Source organism: Petromyzon marinus, chromosome 55 (genome assembly GCF_048934315.1).
Source record: "Petromyzon marinus isolate PM22_M1 ecotype Great Lakes invasive population chromosome 55, UKy_Petmar_22M1.pri1.0, whole genome shotgun sequence".
Classification (NCBI taxonomy): Eukaryota; Metazoa; Chordata; class Hyperoartia; order Petromyzontiformes; family Petromyzontidae; genus Petromyzon; species Petromyzon marinus.
Window position 1 is genome coordinate 11,012,128 of NC_133721.1, and position 20,458 is coordinate 11,032,585.

Here is a 20,458-nt window from a genome sequence, read left to right on the forward strand (position 1 = left end):
TCACAGTGAGGGGTGGGGTGGTCGGGGCGTAGGGTGTGGATGGGGGGGGCGCTTCCAGAACGTTCGCGGCCCGTTCTCCCTCGTCACGTGACGCCTAAGCGCCCCCCTCCCTCCTCCGTTGCCCCCTCCCCCTCCACTATGACCCCGCCCCCATCCCATATGCCCCCCGCCCCTTTATTCCTGAGCGCGCCCCTCATTTGTTGGCCCAGCCCTCTTTACCCCTGACCCCGCCCCTCCCAGTTGCCCCCACCTCCCCTTACGTCCCCGCCCCTTCACCCATGACCCTACCCCTCCCAATTTGGCCACGCCCTCCTCCCATATTGCCCCCGCCCCCCTTTACCCGCTGACCCCGCCCCTCCCAGCCTCTCGTCTCCTCGTGCTGCGCGTCTGAGTGCCGCCATGGTGAGTTTGTGCCCTGGCTCCCCCACCACCTCTCCATTCACTCTCGCGGCATGCCTCCCAAGCGCTCGCGAGGCATTCGCGAATCGCGCGGGGCCCTAACGCGGCCCCGGCCACGCACCACACCGGGAGGCGGCGCCGACGCGCGTGGTTTCGAGGCGAGGAGGAGGTGCGGGTAGCCCGAGGCCTGTGCTCGGATAGAGCCCGGTTTTGGTTGTGTTGAAATTTATAACGGGCGCGCTTGGGCTCGTTGTGCGGTGGGTTCGCGTTGTGTGTTCGCTACGTCGCCCCGCTCGCGCCTGTCCTCGGGCTCTCGCGTTACGTCGAGAGAGGCGAGAGACGCGGCGAGTATATTTTTTTTATTCGAGAGATTCTGAGGCGAACTGCGCAATGAATGGGAGGTTTTGACGGTTGACGCGGATCGATTCTTCTCCCGTGCATCGATTTCGCGACGAGCGATTTTTCCTCTCGTCGCGAATCCAGCTTGGGCGTATTTTTTATTCCAGTTTTTTTCACAATTGGTTTTTAATTTCACCCGTCAGGTTCCGTCTTTTACCTCTCCTTTTTCAAAGTTTTGTTCACGCCGCGAGCATGAGAGCCATAGCGGTGTTTTAAAATACGCAAGAGTTGCGTGAGTAATCGATTTGTGTACGCGCACGTTCCCATCCAGTTAATCGATTCATCAATGTCTGGATAGTGCCGTTTCATCAGTGTTACCATCTTTGGCACAATTATCTTTATATTTACGTAGCGCTTTTACCAAATTCGCCTCGTAAGGTAACGTGGGCGAATAGTCATTAACGTATTTATACAATAATAGGCGCGGCTCTACAATTGCTCTCACGCCACTGCTGGAGGAATGTTCTCGAAGGTGGAATAGCTCGCTATTACATCGTGAATACAATCAATAGATATAAATCATGAATACAATCAATAGATATAAAGCGTTAATACAATCAATGGATAAAAAATCCTGAATACAATCAATAGATAAAGAAATCGTGAATACAATCAATAGATATAAAGCGTGAATACAATCAATGTACGATCGCAGTCCAGTACAGCCTCATTCTATAGAATTCGTTCTGCACATGAATTCGCCCAAAGCGATTTATATATGAATGCATTCATCTATAATTGATTGTGACATTCATGATTAGATTAGCGTATCGGGAATTTAAATAATTCATTTGATTACCATACCTGTCAACCCCTTATCAGTGACTACCTTATCACAGACCAATTCAGACCTTATTGGTCACCCCGTGCGCCTTATAAATCTCAACGTTCATTTAGTTTAGTTTTATTTATTTGGTATAGCCCTGTGAGCCATTCGGCTCTTGAATTGGGTGCAACCGCAACAAACAAAAACATGAACAAGAAAACATCTTAAAGTGATTATGTGTGACTGTGCAAACAGAAAATCCAGAAAAAAACATCAAAATATTCCTGAAATAGCACCGTACACCAACGCTGTGTGCAAAAATCCCAGTGGGATGCAAGTCAAACAACAACCACAAGACAACTAAGATTAAGGCCATCAGTCTAACTCCGTACTACAATAAACAAAAACATGGCCAAACCAAAAAACTTTTAGAAATCACCAAAATAAAGCCATAAATGCAATGTAACGGTGATCATAGGAACTGTGACAAGGGAGAAACACAAATAGACAAAAAAATTGCCCTATTGAAACGGCTATCCACTGTATGGACCGGAGAACTACATTTCCCTCTACAAGAATACGGGTAAACCATATGGGTTGACACGTATGAAGGCCGGCACGATACACGAAGGGGTGGATGGCAAGCAACACACCCGATCGCCTTTATCTCCCCAGTAACGATGGTTTTACACTGTACCAGGTACTTAATTGACGCCGAGTCGACCTCGGGGAGGCCCAGGACCGGTTGAGATAATCGTCACCGGTGTTGGCCGTGAGCGGGAATCGAACTAGGGCCGCTTCGCTACCGCTCCCCCAAAGTAGCCTACCCAGCGTTACACAGCGTACAGAGTGACAGTCGGTAGGCACAGATCACCAAAACTAGATGGATAATACTGGAGGAGGAATCCGATGAGCTATATCAAGCTCTTTTTTTCCACAGATGTCCAATAGTTTTCACAGATTTCTTTATCATGCGTTCATAATGAATGCGTCCATGGACGTAGTGGCTCGTAAGCAATTGGGACCCCCTCGACGTCATGTCGCGAGGAGTGGATGCTTTCTCGAAACGCATTCATTCTAGCGCAGTGAAAGGGTTAAATGTTCTGTTTATTGTCGCTTACGAAAAGGTGTGGCTGTCGTCACGGTGAGAAATCCAGAGGTCGCCGATTCAGTCTCCCGGCGCGGAAGTTGTAACGGTGGGAACGTTTCTTGCATCCCGCCAAGCCTTTATCCACTCGGCAGTATAAATGGGTGCACCGCATATTGTCAATTGTCAGGTCGCATGTGGTGGGGTAAAGTGTGAGTACTCCCACCTTTTGCAAGACGTTTGATCAGATTGAAAGAGTAGGCCAAATACTCCCTTTACGGCCTCTATAGAGCTTCGTCGAGTGGATGGCTTGCGCGTAAAGGCCTACTCGGGGCCGATAATCGATTAACAACCTTACTTGCCACCTAGCCGCCTCAATGATGACCGTGTGTGTGAACGATGCCAGAACACGCCAATCATTCTGCTGAAGGAGGGCACGGATACGTCCCAGGGGATTCCACAGCTGCTGAGTAACATCACGGCGTGCCTGGTGGTCGCCGATGCGGTTCGCACCACGCTCGGCCCGCGGGGCATGGACAAGCTGATCATCGACGATCGCGGTACGCGGGGGGCACGTGCGGGGGACGTTGGTGTGGCTTCAGCAGGGGAGGACGTGGAGGCAATGCATTGCAACTCTATCCTTCGCCCACCCCCTCCCCCCCCAAACCTCCCTAATCTTCCAAAATCCCTCATCTCCGAACTCTGTAGACGATTCAGAATGCTTCCAGACTTCTCCCCTGCACTTGTACATGAGCGAGCACCACGGTGGTGAGATGTTAACTACCTCGCCTGGTATAGAGGAGGTTGTCAGTTCTCACCCCAACCCTGATACCTGTATATTTGGAGTTTGCGTGTCTCTCTCCCCGTGGTCGTGTGAATTTTTATCCGTGTCCGGTTTTTCCCATCAACGTGCCTTTTAGAGTATTTGCCTGCTTTAAATTTCCACATTATGATAAGCCGCTTCGTTGTGCTATAATTTGTGGTCAGGTCGCTTCTGAAAAAGGATTTGCTGAATCAATGCCAGGGGAGTGGTAAAACTTTTTGTAATACTTATAACATTAGCGTATCTTGTGTGTTGTGCAGGAAAATCCACCATCTCCAATGACGGAGCCACCATCCTGAAGCTTCTGGAGGTTGTCCACCCCGCTGGCAAGACTCTGGTGGACATTGCTCGCTCTCAGGATGCAGAGGTGATGCGTGTGGTGTTGTGTGTGTGTGCGCGCTGCGGCATGCACACAACTACTTGGCCAATCTGGCTCACTGGAGGCTGAGTCAATTCATAGCTTGTGAGTACCATGCATTAATCCGTGTCCACACTGAATCATCAGTGTGATGGGAATCAATAATTGTTGCATCACTAACTCAGTGTTAATTAATTTTCAGAGGGGGGGTGGCCACTTTCGCCGATAAGACATCATCAGTGCGAGGGCCGCCACACATTTGAAACCATTGTTGGGTTTGTGACAGCACCATGATGGTGATGATGGGGAGTATTTTCCACACTAAAGGCCACCAGGGGCCCGCCAGTGGCCTGCGGCCCTTGCACTGAAGAACGCTGCTCTAACCTGTACCACGTCGTCACCAACTTGACCATACACATTTCGAACATTGCCCTAAGCGTGTTGCTCCAATCTCCGGTGTCTGAAGGTGACGGACGTGTGCGCGTGCGTGGCTTTCACGTACAGGTGGGCGACGGCACCACGTCGGTGACTCTGCTCGCCGCCGAGCTGCTGAAGCAAGTGCGGCAGTACGTGGAGGAGGGGATGCACCCGCAGATCATCACGCGCGCCTTCCGCAAGGCCACCGGCCTGGTGCGTTTGGGGAGCGTCGAACAACGCTACGTTGCCAACCTATGAGCACAGCTCTTCGGAGTAGTCTGTTCCCCTATAACGCGGTGGTGGACGCATTCCTAAAGAATACCACGTTGTGGAAAAATGGCGTTAAAATAAATTATGTAGGGTAAAATGCAGTCCGCGATGACACGTGAGATGTCGAATAGAGGGGAATATGTAGTTGCTCACCTTTTCTAAAAACGCGTCTGTGAACTTATCATGCATCTAATTTTCTCTGGAAAACACCACTCTCACTCACGTGAGTGATCGTCGTCAATGTCCTGCCGTTGCGTGTGTGTGTGTGGTTCTTAACCAGTCATTTGCACCTTTCAGGCCATCGAAAAGATCAAAGAAATATCTGTGCCCGTCAAGAAGGAAGATAAAGGGTTCGTAGTTTGATTTTTATTTACACTTTAAGAAAATTAAATTATTTTATCACCGGACCATATAAAGCAGGGTTGCCGCGATATAGTTTTGTACGATACAAAATAAAATGTCAATGTAATGATTTTCGCGATGTCAGTTTGCATGCATGTACAGTGAGGGAAAAAAGTATTTGATCCCTTGCTGATTTTGTACGTTTGCCCACTGACAGAAATGATCAGTCTATAATTCTAATGACAATAACAACAAAAATCCAGAAAAACGCATGTCAAAAATGTTATAAATTGATTTGCATTTTCACGAGGGAAATAAGTATTTGACCCCCTCTCAATCAGAAAGATTTCTGGCTCCCAGGTGTCTTTTATACAGGTAACGAGCTGAGATTAGGAGCACACTCTTAAAGGGAGTGCTCCTAATCTCAGCTTGTTACCTGTATAAAAGACACCTGTCCACAGAACCAATCAATCAGATTACAAACTCTCCACAATAGCCAAGACCAAAGATCTCTCCAAGGATGTCAGGGACAAGATTGTAGACCTACACAAGGCCGGAATGGGCTACAAGACCATTGCCAAGCAGCTTGGTGAGAAGGTGACAACAATTGGTGCAAATATTCGCAAATGGAAGAAACACAAAAGAACTGTCAATCTCCCTCGGCCTGAGGCTCCATGCAAGATCTCACCTCGTGGAGATGCAATGATCATGAGAACGGTGAGTAATCAGCCCAGAACTACTTGGGAGGATCTTGTCAATGATCTCAAGGCAATTGGGACAATAGTCACCAAGAAAACAATTGGTAACACACTACGCCGTGAAGGACTGAAATCTTGCAGCGCCCGCAAGGTCCCCCTCCTCAAGAAAGCGCATATACATGCTTGTCTGAAGTTTGCCAATGAACATCTGAATGATTCGGAGGACAACTGGGTGAAAGTGTTGTGGTCAGATGAGACCAAAATGGAGCTCTTTGGCATCAACTCAACTTGCCGTGTTTGGAGGACGAAGAATGCTGCCTATGACCCCAAGAACACCATCCCCACCGTCAAACATGGAGGTGGAAACATGCTTTGGGGGTGTTTTTCTACTAAGGGGACAGGACAACTTCACCCCATCAAAAGGACGATGGATGGGGCCATGTACCGTCAAATCTTGGGTGAGAACCTCCTTCCCTCAGCCAGGGCATTGAAAATGGGTCGTGGATTGGTATTCCAGCATGATAATGACCCAAAACACACGGCCAAGGCAAAAAAGGAGTGGCTCAAGAAGAAGCCCATTAAGGTCCTGGAGTGGCCTAGCCAGTCTCCAGACCTTAATCCCACAGAAAATCTGTGGAGGGAGCTGAAGGTTCGAGTTGCCAAACGTCAGCCTCGAAACCTTAATGACTTGGAGAAGATCTGCAAAGAGGAGTGGGACAATATCCCTCCTGAGATGTGTGCAAACCTGGTGGCCAACTACAAGAAACGTCTGACCTCTGTGATTGCCAACAAGGGTTTTGCCACCAAGTACTAAGTCATGTTTTGCAGAGGGGTCAAATACTTATTTCCCTCATTAAAATGCAAATCAATTTATAACATACTCTTTGGTTCTATTCGGTAAAGTCACCGTAAAAAATAAAATAACAAAAATCACGATGTTTCGGCCACAACCCAAGTGGCCTTCATCAGATGAAGGGACCGTGCTGTCATGAGGACAGCTGACTTTACCGAATAGAACCAAAGAGTATGGATCCTTGCAGTCACGAAAGCTTCAAATCTAGAATTTATAACATTTTTGACATGCGTTTTTCTGGATTTATTTGTTATTCTGTCTCTCACTGTTCAAATAAACCTACCATTCAAATTATAGACTGATCATTTCTTTGTCAGTGGGCAAATGTACAAAATCAGCAGGGGATCAAATATTTTTTTCCCTCACTGTATATTGAACTTCTTTCTCACTTTACATAGCCATCCGTGCCAATCAGATGTGTGATTAACACTAATTTAGTGCTATTAGCACCTCCTTATGTTTGCAATGGTGGTCTGCTTTAGGATGCGCTTCTGCGGCCGTCTGGAACGCCCTTCTGATATTAGGAAGTCACTGGAGCTGTGCACTTTTAGATTGAAAACTAATTTCTTTAAAACCTGCAATTTGTGTTTAGTTTGTCCTCCCGCACCTCCAACGATTAGCACGGTTGGCTACGTACGGTGCGAAAGAAGTTCAACGCACATATTTATTCATGCATGACAATAAACGATGATGACGACGAGGATCTCCTTGTGTGTCTTGCGTCGCAGAGAGCTCGGTGCTCTGCTCGTGAAGTGCGCCACCACGACGCTCAACGATTAGCACCTCCTCACATTTGCGATGGTAGTCCGCTTTTGAATGCGCTTCTGCGGCCATTTGGAACGCCCTTCCCTCCAAAATTAGGAAACGAATTTCTTTAAAACTTGTTTGGTTTGTGCTCCCAGCACCTCCGATGGGCACGGTTGGCTACGTATGTTTGCTAAAGAAGCTCAACACGCATATTCATACATAGATGACGACGACGATGATGAAGATGATGACGTTCTCGCGTGTCTTGCGTCGCAGAGAGCTCCGTGCTCTGCTCGTGAAGTGCGCCGCCACGGCGCTCAGCTCCAAGCTGGTCTCGCAGCAGAAGGACTTCTTCGCAGCTATGGTCGTGGACGCCGTGTCGATGCTGGATGAGCTCATGCCCCTCAACATGATCGGCATGAAGAAGGTGCAGGGAGGCGGTCTCGAGGTACTGCTGCTACCGCACGCACGCGTGCACACGTACGCACACGCGGTGTTCACTTTTAAACACTTTCCCGACGAAGGTTCCCCCAAGCCTAGATGCATTTTTAGAACTCTGTCGTGTAACGGGGGGAGGGGGGCGAGGGCGGTCACAATAATATTCGTTAAGGTTATCGAATATTGGATAATAGTTGAGTGCTGCTGTTGGGGAACTTGCCCTGTTTGAAAACTGGCCACGTAGATCAAAAGGTTGCCCAAGAATACACAAGCAGTGATGATGATGATGACGTCAATCATCAATCCCCCGCCGCTTGGACCGCGCGTTCCCGCACCATTTGTTTGACAAAAATAACTGACGCACAAATGGTGCTTGTGCTCATTTTGAATGCGATTAAAATCATAACTACGACGGATATTTTCAGCGATTTTCTTTTTGCCTTCTCCCCCCTCTCCTACCCCTTGGGATGGTCAGCAGTTGTTGCTGCAGCGATCGTAGCCGTAGTAATGCTCGTACGTGCGACGGTGTCCCGCCTGTGCCGCGTGAACAATCGACCGTTTCGTCGCGCGTTTTCAGGACTCCCACCTGGTGGCCGGTGTCGCGTTCAAGAAGACGTTCTCCTACGCCGGCTTCGAGATGCAGCCCAAGACGTACGCGCAGCCCAAGATCGCGCTGCTCAACGTCGAGCTCGAGCTGAAGGCCGAGCGCGAGAACGCCGAAGTGCGCGTCACCAACGTCCAGGTACTGGCGGCCCCGCCACCGGCTTACGGAAGGGTTATGGTTCCGTAGATCTGTGACCCGTACGTCGGAAACTGAACAATTTTCCCCCAAAATCAAGAATAAAATCTCATAGCCGGAAATCGTTGTGCCTCCCCTACCCGATTACGGGTTTTGTTTTCTCTCCGTACTATGTCGCGCTGTCTTCTTACACACAGATGCATAGACTCGCACAGGGACCCATAGTTTGTTATCCCCCCCCCCCACCCGCACCTCCTCCGATTAGCACGGTTGGCGACGTACGGTGCGAACGAAGTTCAACATACGTACATAGTTTAACACGTAGGCTTTCGCGACCAATATTATTCATAATAACGGTTTTTGGGTTAGATCGCGTTTATTTATAAATGTGTCGTAACCCTCCACCACCCGACACGGCCAATCAGCAAAAAAAAAACGTACATTCTTGGATAATTCTAGGGTGGCATATGCCCCTTTCTTGTGTTACCTTCACGCTGGGTTTACATCGGGAAAGCCTCGCCGAGTGTCGGTTGACCACGTGCCTCGTGAAAGAAGCTCAACACACTTCACACGCATTGCCGTGCGCGTCTGTCCGTCCACCCCCCAGGACTACCAGGCGATCGTGGACGCCGAGTGGGGCATCCTGTACGACAAGCTGGCGAAGATCGAGGCGTCGGGGGCGCGTGTCGTCCTCTCCAAGCTGCCCATCGGCGACGTCGCCACGCAGTACTTCGCCGACAGGGACATGTTCTGCGCCGGCCGCGTGGTCGAGGAGGACCTGAAGCGCACCATGATGGTATGGGCCCCACCCGTCGACACGCGAGCCGCCCCCCTTGACGAGCCACACGAACCGCGGGGGGGGGGGGGGCGGGTCGGCGGTGGCGCAAGCGATTTGGTGCCAGTGATTTGGCGCGCGCCGCGCCACGAACCCCGGCGGCGCGGGTTTTCGATTCGCCGCTCGCGGACAACCACAGTGTGCGATTGTCTGAACCGGTTCTGGGCCTAGACAGGATTGGAATATTATTACCGGAGAAGGAATCCTATTAGCAGTATATAAAGCACTTTTCAACAGATGTTCAGTCAGAGCATGGGGTAAGAACGTTATCAACAACAAACAGTACAAAAACACGATAGGAGTGGAAAGTACAAGTAATGTAAACAAATCACCCAATCGCATACAAATAAAACTAAAACCATCCCCATCCTACCAGACACAGACCTAGGTCGACTCGGCCTCAAATGAGCACCTGGTGCGATGTGTAAACAGCATCGTCACTGGGGAGACAAAGGCGGCCGGGTGTGATGCTGACCAATCCCATCCCGATTGCGAGCTTAGCTGGCCTTCATAGGTGCTGCTCACTAACAGCACTTGCCCCAGTAGTCTGTTAAGGATGTACGGGGGATCTGATCATTCATCATGATGCATTTAGTGGCATTGTAAACAATGCGATTTACCTAATGGGTATATCAATGACCTCTCAATTTGCACAAAGATTAATGTTATGATTTAATTAATATTGTTTTGTTTTTCATAAACTAAGCTTTTAATTTTTTTTGTGTGTTATTGTGCCATCGTGGACACTGGAAACTTATAAAGTTTTGATGTCCATAACAATATTTGGTACTGGTAACTTGTTTACATATAAATGTGTTGTGATCAAGTGCCTCAATCATTTTTCTGTAATACCTTATTATTGTAAATATAAATATTATAATCCATTATTTTGAAATATGTTGTCTTAATGTAGCTTCGATGTGGATGGTTATAACCAATTGTCATTTTGCATGTCTGAATTAAAACCTGGTAAAAAAATCCGCTTTGGTCACATGGTGTTTGAGAATGTAAACATGTCTGTAATATTAAAGGCACAAAGTTAAACTAAAGTCATCGCATTTTTTTTTTTGGTTTTAAATGCTCAGCTCTGGCGCATCCTGCGGAGTCCCACAAATAATGCTTTTTTTTTGGTTCCTTTGCTTAGGCTTGTGGCGGCTCAATCCAGACCAGCGTCAGTTCCATGACCGACGACGTTCTCGGACGATGTGAGCTCTTCGAAGAGGTGCAGATCGGCGGGGACAGGTGAGGAAGCGGGGAACGGGCGGCACGGTGGCGCGGCGTCCCGCGGCGTGTGAACACGGCGGAACGTGGTTTGAAACTCGCGCCATGCCGTCGCGTTCCGGGGGGACGCGCATTGTGGTGCTGCCATGCAGCGGCGGGCTCCGTCGTGTCGCGCGCGGCAAGCGAGTACGGGAACGGCCCTCTTGCCCGTCCGCCGCTGGGGAGAGGCGCCCCTGCGCGACGTGTGGGTCACCGGGATATAAAAAAATATGGCAAAACCTATTTTGTTTTGATAGTGGCAAGGGAGGTCTCACGATGTATCTGCTCAACCGGAGCTCCCGGTGTCCTGATAGTGTCATTGTTTTTTGTGCTGTTCGCCTTTGGCGTCCGCTGGTCTAACACTGTTTGAGACTAGGCTCTAGAGAAAGCTGTCTTTGGTGTGGACCAATCAGTTTCAAAGACAATGCATATACTTCCAGAGCATGTTTTTTTATTTGCAAATTCACAAGTATATGTGGTTAATGCCGTCATGGTTCCTTGCAAGAGTTTCTGTTTGGTATTTTAACATCTTAACACCTAAATTTTGATTTAAAGCTTTCGTGACTGCAGTAATTCATATTCTTAGTTTTTTCGGTAAAGTCACGTTGAAGAGAAACAACAAAATAACAAAATATATATATAAAACAATAAAAAATTCTCACGACGTTTCGACCATAACTCAAACGGTCATCATCAGGTGTGTCGGTTATATATATTTTGTTATTTTGTTGTTTCTCTTCAACGTGACTTTACCGAAAAAACTAAGAATATATCTTAACACCTGTTTTATTTCGTGACTGCAGGAATTACTCTTTGATTCTTTCGGTAAAGTCCCGTAGAAAGAAAATAAATTGAATAATAGAATACGACGTTTCGATTGCAACACAAGCAATCGTCATCAGGTAGAACTACATTTGAGAGAGAGACAAAACACAGACAGACACACAAGCAGACAGAGACAACACAGAGACACACAGAGAGAGACACACAACATAGACACACAGAGGTGTTTTATTGCCAGAAAGAGTAAAACCTATTCTTACACGTGAGGGTTGTTGGATCCGACCGTCATCCGTCCCAAGTGCTCGCCGAGCAGCGTTGGCTTCCGGTTGCCGAACGAATACGTTGTTTATTATATTTTGGTACTGGCAAAGGAGGTCTAATGATGTAGATGCTCACCCCGAGCCCTCAATACTTTGATAGTGCATTGTCTTTGAGCTGTACGCCTTTTGGCGTCATCTGGTCGAGCACCAATTGGGTTGAGGCTCAAAAGAAAGCCGTCCCTTGGTGTGGACCAATCAGTTTCAAGGACAATGCATATATTATCATAGTATGTTTTTTGTTTGCATTTTGACTGCAGGTTTTGTGGTTAATGCAGATATTAATCCTTGTAAAAAGGTTTCAGTTTTGTTGCCAGAAAAAAGGGGAAAACCCTATAATTATATTTTGGTACTGGCAAAGGAAGTCTAATGATGATGAATACATTGTTATGAAGTCACGCTCATTGCACACAAATTGCTTGCCACAAATGAACCACAATACCTTGCTGATCTCGTCAAGGAACATAAACCATCACGTGAACTCTGGTGGTCATCCTGGTAGCAGCGGCTTTTGGCTATCCCATGGAACAAAGACGGTCATCGCATCGCGCGCTTTCGGACGCGCTTCTGCGGCCGTCTGGAACGCTCTTCCAATATTAGGAAGCCACTGGAGCTATGCACTTTTACATCCAGATTGACAAACTAATTTCTTTAAATTAGCTTTTTGTGTTTAGTTTGTTGTCCCTCCCCCGTATCTCCGATTAGCACGGTTGGCTACGTACGGTGTGAAAGAAGTTCAACGTACACACAACAATAGATTTTTTGCTGAATTGACCACCAATTGGCAAAGGGCCCGCAGCCACCCATTGACAACTCTGGCAATCTTGTGGTGGTCATTCATCCTGGCACTAATCCAGACTCCACCGTGCTTAGTCACGAAGGTTTGGTGAGATATGGGACGCTTTCTGGTTATTTGGAAGAGCTGGGAGTACGAACGCTTTCCCCCACCACGTTTATACCGCTGGGTTTGCAGAGGGTGCGGGGATGGGTTTTTACGAAACTGGCCTATTTTTTTTTCAACTTTAACTTCGCTAATTTATGTGCTATGAAGAAGGGCCATTGCCTGAAACGTCGCCTTTGATATATATTTTTTTACCTTTTTCGGCCCGATTGTTTATTGTTTCAACTGCCATGGCGCGGGCACAACAATTTGAACCGGCGACCACTTGTGCTAACCGTCACAGAATAAAAATTAGAATATTTTGTTTGGACTGGAAGAGCAATCTGATGACCTTATGAAGCTCTTTCACACATAGGCTTTCGCGACCAATATCCATAATATAGTTTTGTTTGGGTTAGATCGCGTAAATATAGATGTGTCGTTAAACAGAACATGCCAATTTGTTAACAGTACAGCAAACCGGTGTGTTGGAGAGCAAATCCACAGTGTTGTGGATTTGCACAACGGTGTGCTGTATTCGTAACTAATTGGCCACGTTCTGTTTACCTGACAAACCTTTCTAATTGGCTGTGTCGGGTGGTGGCGGGTTTAACGACACACTTATATTTACGCGATATAACCCCAAAAAAACCTGTACCTTTGAAGCTCTTTTTCACGGATGTCCAGTATAGGGCAGGTCAGAAAAGTTACAACAACAGACAATGCACAAAAACGCGATCGCAGTGCAAAATAGCGAAAATGGTAAGCAAGTCACTAAATATAAATAAATTCTGTAAGTTCGGTTTATCGAGATTGGCCACAGCAGCAAAAATGGAAACAGAACGGTCCCAGACCACACCAGGATAACACCACACGTCGGTAGTAGTAGTAATCCCTCAATAAAGTTGGACATTAACACTGAACTATCAACACACAGGAGCATCCCTTCACCACGAGTACGTGGGCATATTTATTTCCATGTGCAGTCCGTTCTCCTGTAACGCCGCGTGTTGATTTCCTGACGTGTATTTGCTGTAACGCGATGATGAATCTGTTGGGGAACACATTTTTTATAAGGCGGATGCGAAATGGATACAACGCGATCGAGTGAATGGAACTACGGCCCGCGAGTAAGAATAAGCGGTCGTAACGGCCGCATCGACGTAGCATCGCGCAAGGCATTGGTGTGCTGCTGGATACTTCTAGACGCTACCCATGCCCACGTACGCATCTCACGTATGTTATCGCTGACTGTAATTTACCCCTCTATTGTATATTATAACTCGATCTTTCCGTAACGCGGTGTTCTTCAGGAACGCAACTACTGCGTTACAGGAGAACAGACTATATGTGTGTGTGTGTGTTTTCACTCGTGTGTGCAGGTACAACTTCTTCAAGGGCTGCCCGCAGGCTAAAACCTGCACGATAATCCTGCGCGGTGGAGCTGAGCAGTTCATGGATGAGACGGAAAGGTCTCTGCATGACGCCATCATGATCGTGCGGAGAGCCATCAAGGTACGCTCCTTGCCTCGCATAGCCAGACACAATCATCATCGTCGTCGTCGTCATTTTAATATTCATACCATGCCTCGGTACCATGCAGTGCATCTCAAAGTGCCAGAGCAAAGGGTTATACGAGATACAGAGATTCCTCTACCTACGAATGAGTTAGGTTCCAGGGATCCCAGCTTTACTCCCGTCGATTCCAAACGCGCTGTACGGCGCGTGTACACTGAGCATGGGGAACGGCTTTAAAAGTTGTATAATCTCCTGTAGATGTAGATGCCACCACCACCATCTATTGCGCGGCGGTTGAACTTACGACTCTCAGTCTGAACAGGCAACTGGACATACGGACCAGGTTTTGTCCGTATCTCTGAAAGTTCGTAAGTCGAATGTTCGTAAGTAGAGGAGTCCCTGTACTAAATCTATATTTGAGTACCAGTGCAAAAAAGTATGAAAAATAAGAATAGGTTTTACCCTTTCTGGCAATAAAACAGTAGGTGTTAAGATGTTCACATACTAGATTGAAAACGAATTTCTTTGGATCTGCTTTTTTTGTGTTTAGTTTTTTGTCTTTCCCCGCGCACCTCCGATTTGCGCGGGTGACTACGTACGCTGTGAAAGAAGTTCCAACGCACGTACGTGGAAGCGATCGCAATACCTCGCGCCCCAACGTGTATCCCCTTTGGCAAACCAAACATAGCCACCGGTGGGCAACGTTTTCCTTTCTGAAGGGGCCGACCCGGCCTTTCACATTCCTTTGGCACGTTAGCACTGGCTCGGCACGGCCCTCGGCAAAGCCCGGTTGTCCCGGGGTGGGGGGGGGGGGGTGGAAAATGTTTATCGATTTACTGCTATAACAAACAAAAAAACCTTGCTGTCGTGCGTGCTTGCCTGCGCGTAGAACGACTCCGTGGTGGGCGGCGGTGGCGCGGTGGAGATGGAGGTATCCCGCTACCTGCGGGACGTGTCCCGCACCATACCCGGCAAGGAGCAGCTGTTGCTCGGCGCGTACGCCCGCGCCCTCGAAGTGATTCCGCGCCAGCTGTGCGACAACGCCGGCTTCGACGCTACAAACGTTCTCAACAAACTGCGGGCCAAGCACGCCCAGGTACGTGCATGTGCCCCCCCCCCCCCCCCCCCCTTTAGCGTTGCTCACAGTCCTCACCGTTTGCTTTGCTCGCGCGTGTTTTGAGTGTGTGTGTGTGTGTTGTCTGCGTCTCCCAACTCTGTTACTCTTATAGGAATAGGTTTTACCCTTTTAACTGGCACAAAAACTGACACCTTTATTCAAGGGATCATGTTTGCAATAACTACAACACAAGCAGTCAACATGCAAACAAAAAAGACAACTCTGATAATAATCATATGCGCACTGTCCTTGAATTTGATTGGTCCACACCCGAGACAGCTTTTCTTAGAGCCTAGTCTCCACTGGTGTTGGACCAGAAGACGCCAAAAGTCTCGCTAGCTGTTGTCCCTGTGTGTGTGTGTCTCTTATCTCAGTGTCTCTTTGGTTGTTGTCCCTGTGTCTGTGTGCATGTCTCTTATCTCAGTGTGTAGCTAGCTGTTGTCCCTGCATCTATCTATATGCGTGTTTTTTATCTCAGTGTCTTTCTGGCTGTTGTCCCTTGACTACGCACGGTGCGAAATAAGTTAAACAAAAAAGTCTTTCCGTGTCATTAAAAAGCGCATGCGTTTGTCATTTGCGTAATAACACAACACTCTCGTGTAGTTCACGCCTCTTCTGGTATCGCTTCCGAAAAGGAGCTGGCTATACAGGGACTCCTGTACTTACGAACGTTCAGAGATGAGAACAAATCTGGTCCGTATGTCCGGTTGCCCGTTCGGACCAAGAGTCGTAAGTTCAACCGCCGTGCAATAGATGGCGGCGGTGGTGGAATCTATATCGGCAGAACGTGAAGACCCAGTGGCATCTCCCATCTACAGGCGATAATACAACTTTTAAAACCATTCCCCCGTGTTTAGTGTACACGCCGTACAGCGTGATTGGAATCGACAGGAGTGAAGTTGGAATAAATCGACTTCCAAACAAACCTCTGGAACCTAGCTCATTCGTAAGTAATAAAGAGTCCCTGTACAGCTCAGCAGGCCCTCACCTGGTCAAAATAAAAAAAAAATAGAATAATAAATATCGACGCGACACGCGCGCGCGTCTCTCCGCGACCCCCAGGGCGGGCTGTGGTTCGGGGTGGACGTGACGACGGAGGACGTCGCCGACAACATGGTGGCGTGCGTGTGGGAACCGGCCGTCGTGAAGATCAACGCCCTGACGGCCGCGTCGGAGGCGGCGTGTCTCGTGCTGTCGGTGGACGAGACGATCCGGAACCCGCGCTCCTCGCAAGACGGCGGAGGCGCCGGCCGGGGCCGCCCGCACGCGCACTGAGTTCAACCGCGGCGGCGGCGGTTGACCGCCGGCGCCCAGGCCCGATGTGATGAAAGTGAGGGGGGCAGATGAAGTCGACTCGACGTTTCGGGCACACAGCAAAGGCACGCGCGCGCGCGCATGCCCAGTATACCCACGTAGAAGTTTGAGCGCACACACCCGCGTTGTCCAATGGCTGTCCCACGCTTTCTCCGCGTTAACCTGCTTAAGCGTCAAGAACTGTCCGGTCCTCGTCAAATCAATAAAGAAGTACTGTTTGGTTGCATTGTTGTCACGCGTTGTTTCCGCCCTTGTTCATGCTTCTTCACGTGGTCTTGCCCGAAGTTAAAAGTCAGCCAGAATGCACCAAATATTGTTCGTTAATCCTCTTGTCCTGGCGAGGGGTGTGGCGGCAGCATGTTTAGTGGCGATCCACGCCTCCCTTTCCCTGGCGACAGACTCTAGCACTACTACACTATACACTACTTTACACTACTACACTATACACTACTATACATTAATATACACTACTACACTATACACTACTACACTATACACTACACTATACATTACTATTCATGACTACACTATACATTACTACATACTGTACTACTTACACACATACACTACAAGACTCTAGCTCTACATTACTATTGCACTAAAAACTTGATTTGAAGCTTTCGTGACTGCAGTAAATACTCTTTGGTTCTTTAGGTAAAGTCACGTAGAAAGTAAATAATAGAATACGACGTTTTGATTGCAACACAAGCAACCGTCATCAGGTGTGAATGCAAACTCGGAGAGAGACAAACAGAGACAAATATACTATACACATTACTATACAATGAGGGAAAAAAGTATTTGATCCCCTGCTGATTTTGTACGTTTGCCCACTGACAAAGAAATGATCAGTCTATAATTTTAATGGTAGGTTTATTTGAACAGTGAGAGAAAGAACAAAATCCAGAAAAACGCATGTCAAAAATGTTATACATTGATTTGCATTTTAATGAGGGAAATAAGTATTTGACCCTCTCAATCAGAAAGATTTCTGGCTGCCAGGTGTCTTCTATACAGGTAACGAGTTGAGATTAGGAGCACACTCTTAAAGGGAGTGCTCCTAATCTCAGCTTGTTACCTGTATAAAAGACCTGTCCACAGAAGCAATCAGATTCCAAACTCTCTACCATGGCCAAGACCAAGGATGTCAGGGACAAGATTGTAGACCTACACAAGGCTGGAATGGGCTACAAGACCATTGCCAAGCAGCTTGGTGAGAAGGTGACAACAGTTGGTGCGATTATTCGCAAATGGAAGAAACAAAAGAACTGTCAATCTCCCTCGGCCTGGGGCTCCATGCAAGATCTCACCTCGTGGAGTTGCAATGATCATGAGAACGGTGAGGAATCAGCCCAGAACTACACGGGAGGATCTTGTCAATGATCTCAAGGCAGCTGGGACCATCGTCACCAAGAAAACAATTGGTAACACGACGCCGTGAAGGACTGAAATCCTGCAGCGCCCGCAAGGTCCCCCTGCTCAAGAAAGCACATGCATGCCCGTCTGAAGTTTGCCAATGAACATCTGAATGATTGAGGACAACTGGGTGAAAGTGTTGTGGTCAGATGAGACCAAAATGGAGCTCTTTGGCACCAACTCAACTCGCCGTGTTTGGAGGAGGAGGAATGCTGCCTATGACTTTAAGAACACCATCCCCACCGTCAAACATGGAGGTGGAAACATGCTTTGGCGGTGTTTTTCTGCAAAGGGGACAGGACAACTTCACCGCATCAAAGGGACGATGGACGGGGCCATGTACCGTCAAATCTTGGGTAAGAACTCCCTTCCCTCAGCCAGGGCATTGAAAATGGGTCGTGGATGGGTATTCCAGCATGACAATGACCCAAAACACACGGCCAAGGCAACAAAGGAGTGGCTCAAGAAGAAGCACATTAAGTTCCTGAAGGTGGCCTAGCCAGTCTCCAGACCTTAATCCCATAGAAAATCTGTGGAGGGAGTTGAAGGTTCGAGTTGCCAAACGTCAGCCTCGAAACATTAATGACTTTGAGAAGATCTGCAAACAGGAGTGGGACAAAATCCCTCCTGAGATGTGTGCAAACCTGTTGGCTAACTACAAGAAACGTCTGACCTCTGTGATTACCAACAAGGGTTTTGCCACCAAGTACTAAGTCATGTTTTGCAGAGGTGTCAAATACTTATTTCCCTCATTAAAATGCAAATCAATTTATAACATTTTTGACATGCGTTTTTCTGGATTTATTTGTTGTTATTCTGTCTCTCACTGTTCAAAGAAGCCTACCATTAAATTTATAGACTGATCATTTCTTTGTCAGTGGGCAAACGTACACTATACACTACTACACACATACACTACAAGACGCTAGCTCTTCTGGGGGAATTCCCAGGCCAGCCGAGCGACGCGGTCCCAACCAGCACGTCCTGGGCCGGCCCCAGGGTCTTCGCCCGGTGTGGGATGTTAAACAGGGCAGGGAAATAGCTCCTGCTCGGATGGGTGGCCACAGGCTGTGTGGGACGTCACTACGGAATCCAATGCACGTCTACGCTCTGCTCATTCTCTAAAACCACATCGCCCATCGTGGTCGACTTTTCTAATCGATGTCACTCTGTGGTCTTAAAAGTGTGGCCGATCCCTGATCGGGCGCTATAATCATACGCCTCTCCCCGCCTCGTTTTACGTCGGGGGATGCGTGACTGAAAGGTACGACGTATATCGAAACGGCGTTAAATCGAAGCGATGTATGGGGGGGGTAGCAGTAGTGGTTGGTGGTGGTGGCGAAGGCTGAGAGAGGGGTGGCGGGTGACTTGCGATGCCGTGAGCGACGGCGAGGGGGGTGCAGGCGATTCAAATCGGGTGGCGGTATCTCCATATATATAAAAGGCAAAGTTGTGATTATGTGTCTGTTCAAAACGTTTAGCGTACTTCCCGACATGCAACAAACTTGAAATTTGCCATGTGGGTACTTTCCAGACTGTGCACCATGCAAAAATTATAAAAATACACTTTTTTTTTTGGGGGGGGGGGGTGAGCTTAATGCATTTATATTTTTGCACGGCAAGTGAGCTGTGACGTCACATCTGTCACGTGACCCGCGCACGTGGAAGCGTAACGCATTGTGATGTAGTGGTTAGCGCGCCGCGCTACGAACCCGGCGACCCGAGTTCGATTTCCGCTCACGGCCACCACCGGTGACGATTATTTGAATCGGTCCAGGGCCTCCCCTAGGTCGACTCAGCCTCAAACGAGTAACTGGTGTGGTATGTGAACATCGCCACTGGGGAGACAAAGGCGGCCGGGCGTGATGAATCCAAGTCCCGGGCGAAGCCGGGTAGTCAAGCTAGTCGGTAATTGAAGCGACAGCGTATTTGCGAAACGACGTGCAATAGGGGGGGAGGAAGGCGGAAATCTGGGTATGGCTGTAGAGTAAGCTTGTACAGCACCGGTTGCTGTTGTATGTGAATAGTGTACAGTACTGAGTGCTGTTGTACTGTGTGAATAGTGTTGTGTGTGTGCGTGCTGTTACACTGTGAATAGTGTGCTGTTGTACTGTGTGGATAGTGTGCAGTACTGTGAATAGCGTTCTGTGTGTGCTGTTGTACTGTGTGAATAGTGTTGTGTGTGTACTGTTACACTGAATAGTGTGCTGTTGTACTGTGTGAATATTGTGCTGTACTGTGTGAATAGTGTGACTAGCGTTCTGTGTCCTGTTATACCGTGTGAATAGTGTACAGTACTGTGCTATCGTCTTGTGTTCTGTGTTGTTGCACTTTGTGAAGTGTTCTGGTGTACTGTGTGAATGGTGTTATGTGTGTGATGTTGTACTGTTACTCGTGTTCTGTGTGTGCTGTTGTACTGTGTGACTCATGTTCTGTGTGTTGGTGTATTGCAGTGTGCTGTGGGGAGCGGTAGTGTAGCAGCTCGAGCACGCATGGCATCCAACACCAGTGGCGATTACCTGAACCGGTCGTGGGCCTCAACTGGTGCGGGTGTGTAAACAACATTGCCAATGGGGGGAGACAAAGGCGGTCGGGCGTAGTGTTAGCCAACCCCCACCCCCTCATGTGGCCGTGCCGCGGCTTTCAAAAGTGCTCGCTAAGAGCTCTTTGCCCCAGTAGTCT

General features: G+C 48.3%; 1 protein-coding gene across 1 annotated transcript; it reads left to right on the forward strand.

The window, feature by feature from the left end:
* Positions 1–290: 290 nt before the first annotated feature.
* Positions 291–16,584, forward strand: CCT7 (chaperonin containing TCP1 subunit 7). The gene is made up of 12 exons (XM_032974934.2): positions 291–402; positions 3,058–3,211; positions 3,735–3,841; positions 4,337–4,462; positions 4,817–4,869; positions 7,436–7,607; positions 8,175–8,339; positions 8,944–9,132; positions 10,316–10,413; positions 13,794–13,926; positions 14,819–15,025; positions 16,109–16,584. Exons 1-12 carry the CDS (start codon positions 400–402, stop codon positions 16,319–16,321), a joined length of 1,620 nt encoding a protein of 539 aa, XP_032830825.1. The 5' UTR covers positions 291–399; the 3' UTR covers positions 16,322–16,584.
* The last annotated feature ends 3,874 nt before the right edge of the window (positions 16,585–20,458 follow it).